We start from the raw sequence: 21429 nt of genomic DNA, 5'->3' as shown, positions 1-21429 counted from the left end.
AAAATCCTGTCATCTCTCCTTTGTCCTGCCAATTTAGCACCGGGGGTGGGGGGGTGGGGAGGAATACCTGCCAGTACTTTTGAGGGAGCTTAACATCACTTGCCTCAAATATGGGCAGAGAATATAAGGACATAAGATGTCCAGTTCTCACAGTGGCCAACCAAATGCCTATGGGAAGCCCACAAACAGCACAGCAATTCAACAGCACCTGTGATTATCAGCAACTGGTATACAGAGATAAAATGCCTCTTACAGTAGAGATAAAACATAGCCATTGATAGTCAATGTCAGGGACTGTGCTGACGAGGAATGGTGGAAGCCTCCCCACCCCCCTGCTCCGGATCCTGAATCTTCCCAGGAGCAGGAGGACAGTATAGATTTGGAACAGTGGTTTGCAGAGGGGCATAGTTCAGAAGGTAGAAGCTGGGAAATATTGGATGGGGAACAGCTAGGAGAAGAAACACTGGGAGAGAGAGGGTTAACAGATTCCCAGTCTCTGGACAGCATTCCTCCCCTCTCCCCAAGGTCAAGAAGAGCTGAGAAAGTGTCAGAACAGAAAACACAGAAAGCACAAAGGGTACAAGCTCAGATTACAAGACATAGAGGTGATATAGATGAAGAGAGACAGAAGGGGGTGTGATCCTTAATTGGGAACACCACCATTTCTAGGAGATGGGGTTTCTTGTGTTCTCTGGCTGTGATTATTAAAGTTTCTAACTGGTAAGAAGACTCATTTTCCTTTGCTCTGCTTATCTACTGCCGGGGGGGGGGGGAATGGATTCCCTGAAGCCTGACACTTGACCTCCAGGAATTTGTCTGTTCCAGTATGAGGATCACCAACTCACTTTATTACATATTACAATTATATCTTCACTCCCTCAATGGGAATGACTGCAGCTCAGTGGCGGAGCGCATGCTTTGCACACCAAACTCCCTAGGTTTCATATCTAGCATCTCCAGAAACGGCAATACAGAAATGGCCTGGAAAGACCCCAGTCTGAAAGAGCAGACTTGCTACAAGTTAGGACAGACAATACTGAGCCAGATGAAGCAATGGTCTCCTATAAGACAATTTTCTCTGCTCTTAGGACTTAAGGCAGAACACACAGTTCCCTTCTCCCTTTCTTCCCCCTCACAATGACTCTGAGGTAGGCTAGGCTGAGAGACAGTGACTGTCCCAAGAGCACCCATGCCAATTCCTAGGAGAAGAGGACCCCCTTTAGCCCCCTCAAAATCTGCTGGCAGGGGGCCAGGGCCCCTTCATTTTGAGGGGGTGGAGGCGGCTGAGCACAGAGCGGTTCAGTGGCTGGCTCCTCCCGAGTGTGAGAGAGGAAGCCACGCCACACTGAGCTCCGTGCTCGGCCTCCTCCCGACAAGGTGATGTTGCGCATCATGCTCATGATGTCACACATGCACTGCATGCGTGCCAGCCTCTGCCCCCCAATCTTAGGCACAAGACAATGCCTCTTCTCAAGAGCTTCATGGCTAAGGGGTATTTGAACCTGGGTCTACCTGGTCTTCTTCTAAAATTCTAACCACTATATCTCATATTGATTCTCACTCTGTGTAGTTGGAACAGGCATCCCCAAACTGCGGCCCTCCAGATGTTTTGGCCTACAACTCCCATGATCCCTAGCTAACAGGACCAGTGCTTGGGGAAGATGGGAATTATAGTCCAAAACATCTGGTGGGCCGAAGTCTGGGGATGCCCGAGTTAGAATCACCCACGTAGAAATGGTTTAAGGAACAACTGTGAGGTTGTTTTCATCCTATATGCCCTACACATTTAGCACACTGAACCTTGTTGGAGCTTAATGAGCATTTAGCAGGAGGAATTCATACTTGCTGAACAATGTCAATGCAGGCAGCGGTTGGCAAAGGTTCCGCAATGTGACTTTTGCCGGACTTACCTGGTCTGTCGTCGAGGACCAAAGTACTCCCCCCTGAAGAGTGCAATAACAACTGGCAATCTGCTGTCAAAAAGTTGGGTTCAATCAGCTCTGGGGAACCTTGGAGAAGCTGCACAAAGACCAAACACAAACAAAACACCTATTGTTTTCCTCTATAAATTGGGAGTGAACACAGAACTGTCATTTTCTGAAGTAAGAAAAAAATTAAATAGCGGTAAGATTAGTTAAAATGTTTGCCATATCGGACATTCAGAAAGTGTGCAGACTTGGAAATATGAAACTGCTGTAAGGGAAAAAGATGGATTAAAATCAAGGGGAGGACAGAAATTGGAACAAATTTCTGGATTGGAAATGAGGAACAGGAAGTGAATTGTTCAATACTCAATATTCAATAGTTCAATAGAGCAGGTTTCCTCAACCTCGGCCCTCCAGATGTTTTTGGCCTACAACTCCCATGATCCCTAGCTAGCAGGACCAGTGGCCAGGGATGATGGGAATTGTCTCAAAAATATCTGGAGGGCCGAGGTTGAGGAAGCCTGCAATAGAGTTTCATACTGAGCATGGAAAAACCTTGATATAACTACGTTTTTGAAATAATCTTAGAAGCCATAGTGGGGGGAGAAACAAGGCTTTGAGTTTTCTTAAAACTTGCCTTGATATTTCTGTTATGAAAACCACCTCCCATACCCTGTTCCTTGCAGAGTCAAGTACCAAATACTGTACTTAATGCTTGTTTGGCATGCATTAAACTTTACAGTCCAATGTAAACAGGGATTTTAAAGGTACTAGATGAATTTGGTATAGAGTATCCCCAGTGTTAAGTTCCACAGAGTCTATATGTAGACACTGGCCTGATTTTCACCACAGCAGTGTGCTTGGGCCCACTGATGTTTGTGTGGTTTCAGCCATTTTGATCCCTCCTGGGTGCTCAATCCTTTGGAAGTTGCTGAGAAAAGAAGCGACAACTGTCACCGCAGATGAAATATGGGAGGAAATTTCTAATCCTCAAAGTGACAGGTACTCATCCAAGCACTGCCTGGCCCCAGCCAGGTGAATAGATTTCTGCAAATTTAAATTGGTAGAAGGTTTTCATATTATACACTATCAACTTCAATTTACAGTTTGGGGATAAAGCCAGTATTCTGTCGTTTTCAGTTTACAGAATTAAAAGTTCACAACTGAGAAGCTGCTGCTAGGTTAGGTTTTACCTCTGGGTGGGTAATTTAACCCAAACAAGAAGGAAAACAAATAGAAGTGCCCATGTCCTGAGTTATGGATCCCTCTTCCTGCTTCAGGAGAAGCTTCTGCTCATTTATATTAAGCCGCCATAGGAAATTCTCCAGGTGATCCATTTTCATTCATTTTAAAAAACAGGTACAACAAAAGAAGAACAGAACTGAAAATGAACCGGTGGGATATTTGAGCTCTAAATGTTATTCCTAGACCAAGAACTAATTTTGTCCAACTTTTCAAGGGGAAATGAATTACAGTACTTTCTAGATTACTTCTGCGCTATCAATACAGATTCCTGAGATGGACAGTACATGCTACACGAGAAAGTATAACATCAGTGGGAGCTAATGAATTGGAATTTGGTAGCAACCAAATCAATCATGAAACAAAAGACAGGAAAAGACCTTGGAGGCAACTTGGCGTGAGGTTGCTGGATATGAATATCGTGGAGAACAGAGACTCGCTCTAGGAATCTGAAGCAGCCTTGGTAGTTCTGCTGCCTGGGGTGTGGATGTCTATTTGCACAACCTCCAATACACCAAGGCAGAAAACTGGGACACTTTCTTCCAAGGTCGCACACCGTACAAGATTGCAGAACTGGAAAATGTGCTCTTGGGGGGAATACCATCCAAAAACATGCATTTGGGGGCACCACACAAGAACACAACCCTGAAAAAGTGCTTTTTTCAGGGTGACATTGCAACATCCAAAATGGCCGCTGTGCTCTCATGTGGGGGAAAAAACAAACCCCAGTATGTGCCAGGTATGTATTTGTTTCCACAATGCTCTTCTTGTATATTCGTAAACAAAGCAGCCATTACAAAGACAACAAAAATATCCAGTACTCTCTCATCAAATTGGAAACTTTCACCACACAAGAGGGGGTCACAATATTATTTTCAGAATTAACAGATGAGCCTCAATCCAGAAATGCCCTGTTGCAATAAGGCGTGACTTATTCATTAGTATGAAGCGTAGCAAAAACCAATAAAGGGTATATGGACTATATGCTCATAAGCATTTGCACCGAGATTAATAAAAAAGGTGTATCTTTATTTGTCCTGTGCTTAACTTACAGGACGCAGGCTGTGCAAGCACGGTCATAAATAAATTAAGGCCCAGTGAATGCAGAGTTACGTCCAACACAACAGCGAAAGCACATGCAAGAACAGGCCTCTCAAGCTACTTTTGTATAGCACAACATATCTATCCTTCCTTGTGAGGTTTTTAAGCAGAGGTTGGATGGCCATCTGTCATGAGTGCTTTACTGGAGATTTCTGCATTGCAGGGGGGACTAGATGACTCTCAGGGTCCCTTCCAACTCTACAGTTCTATGATCCTGGTGACACCTTTGTGGCTATGAAATACTTTTATCAGAAGCAGAGAAAAAGGCACATCTGTTTCTGTTAATAATACCACATTTGGCAAAGACAATGCAAGGCCTTTCTTTGTCTTGAGTCTTTTTGCGGCAGGGCATAAATATTATATTGCTGGTATTACATTTTGTGGAGGTGTTTGCATGTTACTAGGCTTCTTGAGCCTAGGGGGTGCAAAATAAATTAATATACAGTGGTACCTCGACTTACGAAGATGATCCGTTCCGCGGCGCTCTTCGTAAGTCGAGGTCTTCGGATGTCAAAGCGCCCGTTCTGCGCATGCACAAAGCGCAATTTTGCGCTTCTGCGCATGCGCGGACTGCAGGCGCAGAGCGCACGCGGCAAAAAGACTTCCGGGGTTGTCGACTTTGTAAGTCGAAACCTTCGGAAGTTGAGTCATTCGGATGTCGAGGTACCACTGCACATGAATTATACTGGCAGTTGCCACCTTCTGTGGGAACAAATGGAAAAATACTGGCATGTTATAGGATCAAATGTGCTGCTGGTGTCCTTTGGACTTGCTCTGCTAAGACACACTGTAGCCTTTGAAAAAGAATCTTCTGTGGTTTCAGCATTATCTACAAATAACTGTTCTGTGCTGGATAGTATCCAAAATACAATCTCACAAATAATATGGTAGCTGGAAAGCAATGACCCGAGTTAAGGCCTACTGGGCTGTGTCAATATTATATAGCATCAAAGCACATTGGGACAGCTTCAGTGCTTTCTGGTCAGGCTGAGAAAAAAAAACCCTCAAGGTTTAAAAGGTAAAGCAAGCCCTTCCTTTCATGCCTCTGAATACATCTCTTTTTCTCTCTCTCTTCACATCCCTTCTTGTCCATCTGGGCTTACTCAAATTCATCTCCGCTTGGCATGATAAGGCAGAATTCGGTACTGTAAAGATGGGGCGAGCCTTGCAAGCTTTTACCGTTACTCCTAATTTGATTATTCACAACAAAAAGCATTTCATGTAAAAGGGGGATTAGAAGCATTGTTGCTACTCTGACAATTCTGGAAAATTCTGTCTTGTGGGTTTCCTTTCCTTGGGGTTTTGTTTTGAAATCCCTACTTTCTGAACATGAAAGGAAATATAAGTTCTCTGATCTCCAATGATAATGGTTTTATGCCTCAGTCTATGAGAAGCTGCCAGGGCTTGTATATGTGTATGTATATTTACACAAACACCCCCCCCCCACTGCTTGTCTGGACAAATGTAGTACAGTGGTACCTCGACTTAACAACAACTTGACAACCGAATTTTTCGACTTATGAATGGGGGTAAAGGCCACGTGCTTACGAATGTCTCGACATCCGAAAGGAAACCGCGGCAGTTTTAGATAGGGATTTTTCGACTTACGAATTTTTAGATAGGGTTGCTTCGACTTACGAATTTTTCCGTTTCCAGTGCATTCCTATGGGAAATCGTGTTTCCAATGGTGTTTTTCGACTTACGAAGGTGCCTTCGGAACGGATTAAATCCGTAAGTCGAGGCACCACTGTAGTTTTAAAACCTAAGGCTGTTGACTACAATGAAAGATTAAGGATACAGTCATACCTCGGTTTAAGTACGCCTCGGTTTGAGTATTTTCAGTTTAAGTACTTTGTGGACCTGTCTGGAACGGATTAATCCACTTTCCATTACTTTCAACGGGAAAGTTCGCTTCAGGTTAAGTACACTTCAGGTTAAGTACGGACTTCCAGAACCAATTGTGTTTGTAAACCGAGGTACCACTGTATATTCAAATTAAAGTGATTTTTAAAACACCTATCTCCGAGGCTTCTGGGGGAGTTGCTATGTGTGGACCTCCATTGTTCATGAATAAAATATGAACACAAGCCTCTGTAAATGCTTCACATCTGAATATGTAAAGTGTGCTTCCCTCTGCTCCCTGAAAATATCCCGTCCATATTTCAAGTAATAAGGGGAAGGGAATCATAATCGCTCTGGGAGTGACCTTCAGCATACTGTACCTTTTTAATTTCAGACTTCAAGTTACATGGGTTGCTCTGCTGGCTGAAGAGGGATTTCTTGAATCTCTCGATGACTCTTCTTTTCAAGTTGCAGTGTAAAGTTGGCGGAAGCTGTTTGAAGGTGCAGAAACAGTTATAGCGGGTTGTCCTCTTTTTGCAAGTGGTGTTTGAGACACATGAAAGCATAAGCTATTGATAACCAGCAAAGCAGTGACTAAACAGCAAATAAAAATTGACTTTTAAGAAAAGGCAGCTATGACTCAGTCTTTTACCTCCACCATAAACTATTTACACCCATTTATCTCCCAGTCACCCCTACTGGCTGAAATGCTACTGCTACTATTCATTTACTTAGCACTTCAGAGTGTTAAAAGCATTCCATGCTCCCAGTAAACCTGAGCAAACTTGCAAGGTAAGTTAGTATTATTGTCCCCATATTGCAAGGATGAAAAGGAGAGGCTTGCCAGTAAATTCATGGCAGAGCAAAATGTGAACTGGGGATGCTGAATGGCAGGATATACTTCAAATACTGTTTTGCATCATAGTAAATGTATGGACTTTTAAAAATAGTAAACATGTATGAACTCCATTTTCACCCAGTTTTGGATTTCAGGGTGACAAACATTGGAATTCTGAATCTACATATACAATACAAAACATAATCAACAATGAAATAACATTACGAGGAATAAAACCATTGAACTAGTTAAAAATACCAATTTCTAAAAAGCCTCAGAAAATAAGGTTTCAACCTTGCAATGGTAGTATTGTACTTGTACTGGTAGTACTGATGCCCAGTAAAGGTAAAAGTGGTAAAGGACCCCTGGATGGTTAAGTTCAGTCAAAGGCAACTATGGGGTTGCGGCCCTCATCTTGCCGAGGTAGCTGCCGTTCGTCCACAGGCAGCTTTCTGGGTCATGTGGCCAGCATAACTAAACTGCTTCTGGTGCAATGGGACACCATGACAGAAGCCAGAGAGCACGGAAACGCTGTTTACCTTCCCGCTGCAGCAGTACCTATTTATCTACTTGCACTGGTGTGCTTTCGAACTGCTAGGTTGGCAGGAGCTGGGACAGAGCAATGGGAGCTCACCCTGTTGCAGGGATTCGAACCACTGACATTCCAATCGGCAAGCCCTAGATCAGGCATGTCCAACAGGTAGATCGTGATCTACCGGTAGATCACTGCACGCTTGTGGTAAATCACTGGTAGATCAGTGGCTCCCCCCAAAGAAGCTTAAAAACTTTGGCTCCCCTAAAAAAACTCAACACCTTTGCCCTGCACCCCTAAAATGAACTGAACCACCAAAAACAGGGCTTTCCTTCCTATAAAAAAAAACTCAATGTCGCTTTCCTTCTTCCTAAAGCTCAACAACTTTGACCTGAACCCCCCAAAAAAGTGGGTAGATCACTGCCAGTTTTTAACTCTGTGAGTAGATCACAGTCTCTTAGAAGTTGGCCACCCCTGCCCTAGATCATGGGTAGGCAAACTAAGGCCCGGGGGCCGGATCTGGCCCAATCGCCTTCTAAATCCGGCCCGCAGACGGTCCGGGAATCAGCGTGTTTTTACATGAGTAGAATGTGTCCTTTTATTTAAAACGCATCTCTGGGTTATTTGTGGGGCATAGGAATTTGTTCATTCCCCCCCCCCACACACAAATATAGTCCAGCCCCCCCCCACAAGGTCTGAGGGACAGTGGACCGGCCCCCTGGTGAAAAAGTTTGCTGACCCCTGCCCTAGAGGCTCAGTGGTTGAGACCACAGCGCCACCCGTGTCCTTTGATGACCAGCACACCACCCTTGGGAGGACATTCCACAGGCAGGTGCCACGAGAAAAGGCCTCCTCTTTCATACGTATGCACTTTTCCTAATGACGGAAGATGGAGAATGGCCCTCTTTTCTTGCTGCTCAGTGTTGACAAGTAATTGCCATAAGGGAAGGGCACCCCCTGCTCCACCAGGAACCCTGGAGCTTAGGGTGCCCCATGCAATTTCTCCCTGCTGCCATTGCAGATGTATAATGCTTTCAGTCCTGAAGCTATCTTTAACCTCCATTTAAAAAAAATCGAGGTCAGGACCTCATCTTAAGGTTCATAGGACTGGGCAGGCTTCAATTGCCCTTGGTGCCAATTGTTGGTTTGGTTTCAGTGCCAGCGCTTAACCCCTCCAAAATCTAAAACAAGAAAGGATAGGAGTGGTTCTGAAAAGTTTTATACTTTGCAACTGAGCTAACTTAGATCCGCACGCAAACATGGATTGCCCAGCGGCTTCCAGGCAGACTTGGGTTCCAGAATCTCTGCTGCTAGAAAGTAAACGCTGACGACGGCTGAAGTCGCTGCACACAGCTGACAGAACAAAACACATATTGCTGCATTTTGGCTTGGACGAGAGGCTGCCTAGATTTGTCTGTCACTTAAGGATTATTTGCCAGCCGGAAACCAAACCTGATACAGTGGGGGAAGAAGTTCCCTGCACATGTCTGTGGCAGCAAACCAAGGGCCCGAGAGGCTGGTTTCTCCCTGCTAAGGAAATGGAGCAAAGTTGTCTCTGTGGGTTTTCATTCCTAAGTCTGTTTTCAGGGACTCAGATGTCAGATGAGTGGAAATAAGGTAAGAGGTTTACATAATCATTTTTTTTAAAAGCTTACATGGGTGTTTTTCCCCCCTCTCGGATAGGAATGAAACCTGTTGCCATGGAAACGGGATGGGAAAGGCTGCTGGAAGCCCAGAACGAACAATGAGAGCTCTCCCCTTATGAACTTCAGCTTCTGCTCGTTAAAGGAGACCTGCAGTTGATCGCTTTAAATACAACGTCCTACGTGTTTTAAAGGGTCCTGCTTCGTGGAATGTAGAAAAGGAGGAGAGGGGGCATTTGAAGGGTCCGGGGACTGGTCGGTGAGCTTCTGTGTTTTTGCGCTCCTATTTTAAAGCCAGCCAAGCATTAATGAGCATCCAGTGGAATGCTTAGGTAAATTACCGTAGTTCAATGAGGGAAACCTTTAGTCATAAGGAGCAGGCAAGTCCACTCAAGGCTTCATAGCATATTAGGGAGGGGGAAGCGTGAGGGAAATGCCCAAGTATTGCTCTCACAGGCAGAACGATAGAACTGTGGGTCCTCTAATAAGTCCTTTATAGTAGAGGTAATCAACCTTTTGTCTGTTGAGGGCCACAGTTTACCCTTGTCAGTTTGCACCATGCCTACCTCAGAATTCTAATAAATCCTAACCAGGCCCCCAAGCAAGTCCTACTGAGGACACCCTTAAATAAATACACAGATTATCATCATCACCATCATCTTTTAGTGTAGCAGACCAGCAGAGCTCTGGAAAGCAAGTGAAAATAATTAGTTTCTTAGGTAAAGGGTAAAGGGGCCCCTGACCATCAGGTACAGTTGTGTCCGACTCTGGGGTTGCGGCGCTCATCTTGCTCTATAGGCAGAGGGAGCCAATGTTTGTCCGCAGACAGCTTCCGGGTCATGTGGCCAGCATGACAAAGCTGCTTCTGGCGAACCAGAGCAGTGCACGGAAACACACCGTTTACCTTCGCGCCGGAGTGGTCCCTATTTATCTACTTGCACTTTGATGTGCTTTCGAACTGCTAGGTTGGCAGGAGCTGGGACCGAGCAACGGGAGCTCACCCCATTGCAGGGATTCAAACCGCCGACCTTCTGATCAGCAAGCCCTAGGCTCAGTGGTTTAACCCACAGCGCCACCTGGGTCCCACTAATTACTTTCTTACTTTACTGTTAATGTAAGGGTGTGTGTGTGTGTGTGTGTGTGTGTGTGTGTGTGTGTGTGTTCCACACACTTCCAATTTGTCACATACAGCTGCAGAAATCAACTTCTTTTCCAATGCAACACAACCAGGGAAAAATGTGGTTTGTTTTTCTTAAAGTATTTTCATCAAATTAAATAGCATCCCTTCCTGTTGTTCTGAACCTACATAAAGGGGCGGGGGGTACTTCAAAAAGCTAGGAAAAATGAGGAAACATACAGGAAGGAAGGAGCCTGATGGTATGGAGGAATGGGGCAGAATGACATGTGCCCTGTGGACAATGATGGGTTTTTCCAATCTTAAAGATGTGCCCTGTGGACAATGATGGGCAAATTTGTACCTTAGCATGACAAGCAGAAAATGTGAAAATATACAGTTTTTTGTATAAACTTCTCTTCCTAATCCTCCTCTTCCTAAGTGGATGCTAACCTCTTAGAAACACATTTAGCATTTTCCCAAAACTTATAGTCAGAAACATTCACATTTGGTTATGAAGTTTCACTTCTAAACTACAACAGCTTTGTCTAAGCAATCTCAAATATCCCTCAACAATAAACACCTCTTGCCAGATATTAGCATAGAATTTGAGTAATAACACGATGACTCTCACAGTGATTTACCAACAGTAGATTCCAACTTAATCACAAAGCAATAACCACATTGGTGAAAAGCAGTATCCTGTGCTATCCTATCGAATCTAGAGTCTCATCTAGGGTAGTAATTTTTGTAAATAAATAAATCACATTTGACTTTATGGTTCAGACTGGATGAAAGTAGATTTATTTTCCTTCAGTAAGGAATCTCACCTTTTCTATATATAATATTGAGGGTCGTCCCCCCAAAGCCTTTGGATAAATTCCAAAAGCTTCCATCCTTTAGCTTTAAAGTGGAGCCACTCTTTTTGGGTGGTACAAATCTGCAACCTTGCAAGCAGGTAACTTAATGGCAAATGCCCCCTTGCACTGACCACGCTGTTAAACCAAGAGAGTTGCTTCACACGCTATGTTGCAGTCCAGGTGCAATACTATTGCACCTATAACAGGGCTTGGTTCTATTTCAATTAGGAGATGATTAGCAAGAAGGAATATTAATGACGAAGCTAAGGAATATATTCCAGGAAAGCTCTGCCTGTATTAACTCAGCTTTGCAGCATGACTTCTGCTCTGGAGGGAGGGAAATTCATCCATTCAAAAGAGGGAAGTTGGTAAAACTTGATAAAGCAATAGGTCTAATATTCAAACAGGGGAAGTAAGAAATCTTACCTCCTGTGATAAGACTGCCCTAGTAACTGAGAGGTCACAAACAAAAGAAACATCAAGAAGGGTGAATAACAGGATGGCCACAAAGGCACAGAGGAAAGGTGGTTATGAATGAGAAAGGAGCTGGAGGCGTGGTTAGGAGCTGTACTGGGGTGCTGGTAAATTCCGACGGATGAGCTAAATGCACAATTGACCATGCATACAGAACGTTTACAGCACAATCCAACGTCTATTTCAGGCGTCAGCAACCTTTTTCAGCCATGGGCCGGTCCGCCGTCCCTCAGACCTTGTGGGTGGGCCGATCTATATTTGGGGGTGGGTGGGTGAACAAATTCCTATGCCCCACAAATAACCCACAGATGAATTTTAAATAAAAGGACACATGTTAGTCATGTAAAAACACGCTAATTCCCGGACCGTCCACGGACCGGATTGAGAAGGCGAGTGGGCCGCATCCAGCCCGCGCGTCTTAGGTTGCCTACCCCTGGTCCATTTACTTAGAAGAGCTGCTGTGTCAAATGAGCCTTGCTCCCTAGCAAATGAGCAGAGTCAGTGAGGACAACATACTAGAATAAAGAGGAAGGTTGGAAAAAGAGGCTTTCAGCAATTTGAGGAAACGAAGAGTAAGTGAAGCCAGAGCCAATGGCAGGCAGAGTCTTCCCCACCCCCGCCTGGTTGTAAGAAGGCAGGCAGGTGGGGGCTGGCTGAGAGCAGACTGAAGTTGGGTGGCCCATCCATCCCAGTGGACCAGCCTCTACTGTGACCAGAGCACAGCTGAAAGGCTATCCTCAAGCCATCTTCTCTTCAACTAATCCATCAATTTAGGCTTATGCATACACCACCTGGGGGAGTGGGACCACCTCAAACTACTGCTTTTGACATCAGCAGGGCTAGAATGTGTTCCCAGGTATGGATTATGATTCCGAAACCTTTTAAGACAGGACCACTTGAGTCTTGTTTACTATCTAGAGGGAATTGCGGCAGTTCATTTAAACACTGTTTTATGTTTCTTTTGACATGACTGAAATGAAATTGATTTGCCAACTCAAAATAGCATAGCCAACAGTTCTTGTACTGCTCCTGTACAGCCCAAGGCTGCCCATAAAGTCTTGTTTAAACACTGGGATTGCGCTATAAGGAAGAAAACTATAGTAGCTTGGAAGGCCACCTGCGAAATAATGATAATGATGATGATGATAATTCTATTTATTATTTGTTTGTCGCCCATATAAGTGAGTTGCCCCAGCCACTCTGGGCGGCTCCCAACAGAACATTAAAAACACGATAAAACATCAAGCATTAAAAATTTCCCTAAACAGGGCTGCCTTCAGATGTCTTTTCTTTCCATGCCAAAGGTCCCAGGTTTGATCCCCACCAGCTTCAGGGAGGTCTGGGAGAGACCCTTGTCTGAAATCCTGGAGGGCTTCTGTCAGTTGGTGCAGACAATACAGGGCTAGATAGCCTGTCGTAGTATAAGACAGCTTTGTGTGTATTTTGGAAATACGCCAGCAATTGTGGGAGCTAACTTCTTTATGGAATTGCTTGTGGTTTCTGGATGTTGTTCTGCACTACCTTTTTGTAATTTGGTGTTTATACTACTGCTGGCTTTTATTAACTACATTGAGGTTTGTGACTGTAGTGGGTTTTGTTCTATAAGCTGCCGCAAAAGGACTTCTGCACTAAACATATTTTAAATAAACAAAATATCCAGGGACTCTTGCTTGCTTGGCTGGATGTAAGAAAGAAATTGCATGCTTGCAGCTACTGGAGAAAAGCTGTAGAGGAGCTCTAACCATCTCTGAACCAAAGCATGGGCAGTCGTACCTTGGAAGTCGAACGGAATCTGTTCCAGAAGTCCATTCAACTTCCAAAATGTTCCAAAACCAAATCACGGCTTCTAATTGGCTGCAAGAAGCTCCTGCAGCCAATCAGAAGCTGCGGAAGCCCCATCGGACGTTCGGGTTCCAAAAGAACGTTCGCAAACCGGAACAATCACTTCCGGGTTTGCGGCGTTTGGGAGCCAAAACGTACGAGTTCCAGGGTGTTCGACAACCAAGGTATATAAGAAGCTTAAGTACAGAATGATCAGCTGAAGGAATACCAGAACTGGATGAGGAATCCTTTTATATATATGAGAAAAGGACAGCATGTTTTGGAGCAAGTGTGCTTTGTTCTCAGTGGGATAATTGGGCCTTCGGCTCTCAGGAACACAGATCAAATTACAGAGGCATTAGAGGAGATTTCGCTCCATTTTATACAGGGATTTTCCTCCCCCCCCCAAAAAAAACTCCTTTCAGTGATAGCCTCCCCCTCTGCCAATGTTCTTTGGATTCTATTTTGGTGGTGAGAATGCAAGATTTGGATGCAATTAGGGAAAGTCAAACAAGGGAGTTAGATTTCATGCAGGCTGCTCCTACCTTCCTCTCCCACATCTCAAGCGCTGGTTGGGAGCAAGAAAACGACTGTGCTGTGCAGACAGAGCAATGAAAACAGGGACGATGGCTTGCACTAAAACAACATAATCAAAACGTACCTGAGTGATGTAGATGATCTTATGCAGCTGAATTAGAATCTGTTGAATAGGATCGCTGATCTGGCGCACCTTCCGTTGTGACACAGCAATGCCTGCAGATGCTGCAGATGACAATGCTACAATCAGCAGTGAGAACCCATTTGCTGGCCTCAGTGTCTCTCTCATATGCAGAAGTGGAAGCCGGGGAGGGAGGAAAGAAAGGGAGTAAAGCATTTGGATTTTGCAGTTGGCCAGTGAACCAAATGCTTCCTCCCCATCTTACGATAGCCTACAGAAATTTCTAAAAACAAAGCATTTCTGACATTTTCTCAATAGAAAAGGGAAACAAGTAATCACTATAAACAGGGCAAAAAAACTGCATTAAAAATTTGCATAAAGTTTGTCAAATCACCATTTTTGTACAGATTTTCAGCATGATTGGGGAAAAAGACAAAAGCCATTTTCAATCTTTGAAATGTGTATGACAATATCATTTTATGTGTGCTTTCAAAGCAGATGAAAAAATCCATTAAAGCAATTCAACTTTATTCACAGTGTTGCATAAAAAGAGTACATTTTAATCTTCCCATTTTTGTTTTCTGGCTTAGTACCATGGAATATGTGCTGCAAAACTTACAAATAGCTTGTTGTTTGAGAACAGTCAGTGTACTAGTCTACATGAATAACAATTCCTGCACATGACTTAAAATACAACTTCCTTAAAAAGGTATGGTGTCTACTGCATATGTGCACATATATCAAGTTAGCACCAGTCCCTCCCCCCAACTGATATTTAAAATTAGAACCTGTCAGGAGATGAGGTCCCTAATTCTTACTTTTGTGACACAGTTATATTACTACAATGTGATTTTCTCTCATCTTTTTTGCATGCTTAGATGCAATACCACCTCCACGTGACAGAATGCAAATCTGCTAGCAGCGAAACACTAATTCACACATTTAAATAAGGGTAGAAAAATATTATCTCTAAGAAACGGGTTAACAGATTCACAGTCTCTGGACAGCATTCCCCCCCCCCCTTCTCCAAAGTCAGGGAGAGCGCAGAAAGTGTCCGAACAGAAAGCACATAGGGTACAAGCTCAGATTACAAGACGTAGGAGTGACGTAGATTAATACTGTAGGGATGGAAGGGGGTGTGATCCTTAACTGGGAGCACCGCCATTCCTAGCAGATGGTTCTTTGTTCTCTAGCTATGATTATTAAAGTTTCTAACTGGTAAGAAGAGTCATTTTCCTTTGTTCTACTCATCCACTGTCATTGGGGGGGGGGGGGAAGCCGATTCCCTGAAACCTGACCCTGCCTCACCCTGTCTCATGGGCAGGCCAACCCTGTGATTGGAAGAGCACCTTTGAATTGATCATGGTCTAATCATCATCACTATCATCTTCTAAGAATTTTGGGAATCTCTGTCTCTTGGCAGCATGGAATCAGCATAGGTAAAGGTAAAGGTACCCCTGACCGTTAGGTCATCACGGACGACTCTGGGGTTGCAGCGCTCATCTCACTTTACTGGCCAAGGGAGCCAGCTTTTGTCCGCAGACAGCTCCTGGGTCATGTAGCTAGCATGACTAAGCCACTTCTGGCGAACCAGAGCAGCGCACGGAAACACCGTTTACCTTCCTGCCAGCGGGGTACCTATTTATCTACTTGCACTCTGACGTGCTTTCGAACTGCTAGGTGGGTAGGAGCTGGGACCAACCAATGGGAGTTCACCCCGTCGCGGGGATTTGAACAGCCAACCTTCTGATAGGCAAGCCCTAGGCTCTGTGGTTTAGATCACAGCGCCACCCACATCCCTATGGAGCCAGCATAGTGTAGTGGTTAAGAGCGGTAGACTTGTAATCTGGTGAACCAGGTTCACTTCCCTGCTCCTCCACATGCACCTGCTGGGTGACCTTGGGCTATTCACACTTCTCTGAAGTCTCTCAGCCTCACTCACCTCACAGTGTTTGTTGTGCGGGAGGAAGGGAAAGGAGATTGTTAGCTGCTTTGAGACTCCTTAAGGGGAGTGAAAGACAGGATATCAAGTCCAAACTCTTCTTCTTCTTCTTGCCATGGAATCAGAGTGTTATTGCCAAGAAGGCAACCTTAAATACTGACTGGGGAAAGCATTTGCCCTGCTGCCTACAAGTCAGAACTGAAGCCAGCATGATAATGACAGCAACTGGGTCAAAAGAGATGGCACAATAAGGTCTTTATGAAGATGGTGCTTCTTTGAAGTGAGGCTGAGAATATTCCTTTGAAAAACTTAGGATTATTCACTTATATTCCATGCATAATGTATCAAATAAGTTGTCACTGATGATGTTAAGTAAGAAAGGGAATGTAGATGAAAATGTTAACCCTTGAATCATTCCGTAAAAGAGTCACTGAAACAATCACTTGAGCCCCAATCCAGCAACCTAATGTGAGAGCGGAGAAAACCTCAAAGTTCCCAAAGGAAAGCCAAGGCCTCCACCAAAAAAAGCCTGGCCTAAAGAGGCTACATTTTATCATGTGGTGGGAATGCCTGATGGTTAAAAAAAATTGGGAAATGATCTATAATGAAATGAAAAAGATGTTCAGAATAACCTTTGTTTAAAAATCAGAATCCTTTCTATTAGGTATTGTAGGAGAGGAGATCCCAAAAGACTAGAAGGAATCGTTTATGTATGCTACGACGGCCACCCAGATATTGTTAGCCCAAAGATGGAAAGAGGAAGCAGTCCCGACCAAAGAAGATTGGCAAACCAAGTTAATGGACTATGATGAAATGGCGAAACTAACCGGAAAGCTCAGAAATCAAGATGACAAGAAATTTAGGGATAGTACAGGATATTTGAGGGGGAGGATTTGGAGTAGAAATGATATGCAGTTGAAAAGAAAATTTAAGGAACCGGGGGGGGGGGAGTCACGGGTTTCGGAGAATCCCATTTTATGGATTAGATATTGTTTGTGTGTATATTTTTCTTAGTTTGTTGTTGTAGTTGCAATTGTTTGTTTTTTCTTATTTTTGTTGAAAACTTAATAAAAAAATTGAAAAATAATATATAATAAAAATAATAAAAAAGAAACCAGTGTGCTGGAAACCTAGTGAGAACCGTTGTTTTTTGCAAGACTCCTTGATACTGTCTCACCTCTCCCCACACCCAGCAGCTTATAAGTATGAGAGTGCCATTCACACCATTTTTGGAGGAGACAAATTTGCCACACTCCTCCTCCTCTGGAAGAGGAAAGGTGGTATCTCCCTAGGGGAGAATGTTATGACCTGATGGGTGATTTCGCCCAATGGGAAGAGGTGGTGACAGGCTATTTAAGCTTGCTCTGCCCCCCGCCCACTTCCCTCTTTTTTGTCCTTTATTTACTTAATAAATATAACCTATTTATCCACATTTGGTTGTCTTGACTCTTCTTCCTGGTGTGCTGGCAAGGGGGACAGAGAGAGAAAGAGAGGAGAAACTGAGCTGATGATGTAGTCCCACGATGTGAGTTTTTCTAAGCTTTGGCAAATTCTTGGGGAAATCTCAAACCTATCCCTAGAATTCTATTTAAAAAAGAAAAAGGCTTGTAAAGACCCAGCCCAACCCAAATTAAAGCGGGCAGGTTTTGAACTGTTTTATCAAATAAAAAGTCATACTAAATAAAAAGAGGTTTGCAGGTTTTCTGAGGGGGGGGGTGAGGTAAGAATCGAAAAGGAATCTAAGCATCATACCTTTGTCCAAGTCCAGTCACTGTAACAACACCACCTATGGGATTGTTATGTGACAAAGCTTAAAAGAGGCAGAGCTTTACACTTGACCGATCCCAATATTTCCTTCCCTTTTGGGCACTGATTGTGCAGGAAGATACTGCTGCTAATACTATTCTTGAAAAGATGAACATTCCCTTCAATATCTCTGAAGAACGGTACTGCCATCGCTAGCCGAAACTCCTTTGTAATGTCTTTCAATACGATTTCAGACCAAGATCAGGTATTATGCAGCTTAGCCAACAATTAATTCACTTACCCAAGCAAACTATTTCTGCTAAGCAATTCAGCAAAGCACACCATACAAATGGCACACACTAGAAGTATTGAGAATTGAACAATGCACAGATAAACAGAATAGGCACTGGCCACTTAAATTAAAAATGTCATCATAACTGAGCACCGTTCAAGGGAAAATATTAATTCAAGCTCTAAGAATCCGTGGAAGAATACTGATCGTTCAACCTGTTGATAATCAAATATAGTTAAATAATAAACTATAAAGCATTCACTGATAAAGCAAAATATACCAGTTGACAAAAAAAAGTAGGACCTAGCAATTGAAATACAAAAAGGTTCTAATCACTGCATATATTAGGGTCATATTTATTCCATATGTCTTATGGTGTCCCCGTGAGCATCAACCATGCACAAATATCTGCAAATTTTAATTGGATGCATCACATTTGAATCACGCTTTGAAAGGGTATTGTCTCCCATCTTCTTAGGTGGGGCAGGAGAAGGGAACCTCTTATAAATGCAACATATATCTACTAGCCCTTGTTTCATGAAATAAGATCAGGGTTACAAATAAGGAGTTTTTTTGCGTTATGGCAAAAAGAATAATGTCCTCTGCATTTGGGCACAGTATTTGTAACTTGACTAAGGTGCCCTGATCTGCCAACAGGCCATCTGGCAAGCTCAGAGATTAGCAGCCTCAACACGAGTACAATTTCTCATGCATTCTTCTGTTCCTGTGTTAGAACTCCATTGTTGCTTTTCTCGCTAAGTTTGTTCTGGGATCTGGCTGCCGTAACGGGTTGGATGAGGGCAAATAAACTGAAACTGAATCCTGATAGCTTGGTGGTGTCTGGATCTTGGAAATATGAGAATGACTTGCTCTTGACAGGGTTTCAGGTACATAGTCTGGGGGTGCTCTCTAATACGGCCACAACACTTGGCCACAGTGACCCATCCTCTGATAACCTCCCCTCCTGGCTTACTAGATTGCATTCAACATTGGGCTGCTCTTGCAGATGTCTTAGAAACTGCAGTTGATGCAAAAAAAAAGTTATATATTTTTTCATAAAAATTAATTATTTATACCCCGCCCACCCGGCTGGGTTTCCCCAGCCACTCTGGGTGGCTTCCAACAAAAGATTAAAAATACATTAAAACATCAAACATTTAAAAACTTCCCTAAACAGGGCTGCCTTCAGGTGTCTTCTAAAAGGCAGATAACTGTTTATTTCCTTGACATCTGATGGGAGGGCATTCCACAGGGCAGGCTGCACTGCCGAGAAGGCCCTCTGCCTTGTTTCCTGTAGCTTTGCTTCTCACAATGAGGGAACCGCCAGAAGGCCCTCGGAGCTGGACCTCAGTGTCCAGGTGGAACAATGGGGGTAGAGACGCTCCTTCAGGTATACTGGGCCGAGGCCATTTAGGGCTTTAAAGGTCAGCACCAACACTTTGACTTGTGCTCGGAAACGTACTGGGAGCCAATGCAGGTCTCTCAGGACTGGTGTTATATGGTCTCGGCGGCCACTCCCAGTCACCAGTCTAGCTGCCGCATTCTGGATTAGTTGTAGTTTCTGGGTCACCTTCAAAGGCAAACCCCCTCTGGTGAGACAGTCTGCGGGCAGGTAGGGTCTCAGCCTGCGTACCAGATGGAGCTGGTAAACAGCTGCCATGGACACAGAATTGACCTGTGCCTCCATGGACAGCTGCAAGTCCAAAATGACTCCCAGGCTGTGCACCTGGTCCTTCAGGGGCACAGTTACCCCATTCAGAACTAGGGAGTCCCCCACAGCTGCCCCCTCCCTGTCCCCCCAAAACTGTACTTCTGTCTTGTCAGATTCAACCTCAATCTGTCAATGGCCAAAACAATGTGGCGCTGGTTCTGAAAGTTCCTCACTGGCTACCAAATAGTTTCTGGTCCAAATTAATGGTTCCACAAATGACATGTAAAGCCCTAAGGGGCTTGGGAACTATACTTGAGTGAGCACCTCTCTCTCTCTCTCTCTATATATATATATATTCCTGCTTGTGAGCTGAGATGTTCTGGGGAGGACCTGCCACTGGAAAATGCACGCTAGGTGTTAACATGTGAGTAGGCCTTTTCCACCATGGTACCCCAGGGCCCCCAAGTGTGGCTGACACCCATGGTACCGAAATCCAGGTGCCAGGTGAAACTTGGGCATTAGTGCTGTGTTTGATATTGTTGATCCCGTTTTATTGTATTTTCTCTGCAGTATTTTTTTTAAAGCACTGAGATGTTGTCATTTTATTGATTTTATTGTGATGCACCCAGGATACAAATAGCCTAAATAAATAAATAGATGTTCTTCAGCACCTATGAAAGGTCAGACAGTCTAGTATCATTAAGACTAGGTTTATTTTAAGAGCTGCGGTAGAAGGAGGCAACTAGCAGCTCTCAGAGGATACTTATCTTTTTGGAAATATCTAAAAATCATATTCCTTGTCATGAAACCCATAGTAAGACACAGGCAATGGGACCTTTTCACCCTTTCAGTGTGAAAAGCAAGACCGTAAGTCTTCCCCTTATTTAACAGCAATTAGAAAATGAGGTGCAAGAGAGAGAGAGAGAGAGAGAGAGAGAGAGAGAGAGAGAGAGAGAGAAAGGCCTGCAGGAGAGGCAAGCTATGTTGCACTTAAATGCATGCGAGAAAATAGTATTATTTGTGACAATGCAGCATCGCAGGGGCAATTTTCAGAAATGCCAGGAGTTGGGGGGGGGGTTGAGCCACTGCTGCTGTAGGGGGAAAGCCGCAAGGGGGAGAAAGATAAACCCACCCCAGCTGCTTCTCAACTGAAAATAATGCCACTCCCCCCCAAGTGGTTTTCAGGAAGGAAGGAAGGAAGGAAGGAAGGAAGGAAGGAAGGAAGGAAGGAAGGAAGGAAGGAAGGAAGGAAGGAAGGAAGGAAGGAAGGAAGGAAGGAGGCCATCAGATTGTCTTTACATGCAGTTTCATGTGTTGGGTAATTTCACCTGGACAGCATCTCTGCTGCTGTTCTTACTAGAGAAGTCTGGGAGGGAGTTAGTTAAAAAGACTTTTGCCTGAGTCTTGGAATTAGCAGTTGGCATGCAGAATAAGGCCTTGGCTGTTGTTCACACTGAGGAGGAGAGTATTAACAGGTCCTTTGCTCATATCTTGTCTCTTATGTAAATCATTGCTGCAGATCTAGAGTTTCTGGCCCTTCGAACCCTGGTTCCATTTAAAATATGGATCTTGTTAAAAAGTAATTTTCAGCCAAGATGCTGCACAGTGCTTCCCCCCCCCCAATATATATTTAGGGGTACTCTCATTTTGACTCAGGAAAATCACCATTTTATAGTTCAAATCGGGGGAAATAAATATAGTAAATGGACAAAAGTACAAAGATTCACAAAATGTTTAGGGGTATGCAT

The 21429-nt window shown here is 44.0% G+C and overlaps 1 protein-coding gene across 4 annotated transcripts in view; it reads right to left on the bottom strand.

Moving 5' to 3' along the window:
* The window catches only part of NEK10 (NIMA related kinase 10), a 107491-nt gene that overhangs the window by 4621 nt on the left and 81441 nt on the right, over positions 1–21429 (bottom strand). For all 4 annotated transcript variants that reach the window (XM_060280658.2, XM_035130104.3, XM_035130103.3 and 1 more), the window contains 3 exons: positions 14054–14154; positions 6491–6601; positions 1911–2019 (listed from right to left, as the gene is read on the bottom strand). In XM_060280658.2, the coding sequence (XP_060136641.1) occupies positions 1911–2019; positions 6491–6601; positions 14054–14154 (321 nt within the window). The remainder of the gene's footprint in view (positions 1–1910; positions 2020–6490; positions 6602–14053; positions 14155–21429) is intronic.

The sequence above is a fragment of the Zootoca vivipara genome, chromosome 11 (assembly GCF_965207765.1).
Source record: "Zootoca vivipara chromosome 11, rZooViv2.hap1.1, whole genome shotgun sequence".
Classification (NCBI taxonomy): domain Eukaryota; kingdom Metazoa; phylum Chordata; class Lepidosauria; order Squamata; family Lacertidae; genus Zootoca; species Zootoca vivipara.
This window is presented reverse-complemented; position numbering and strand designations above follow the sequence as displayed.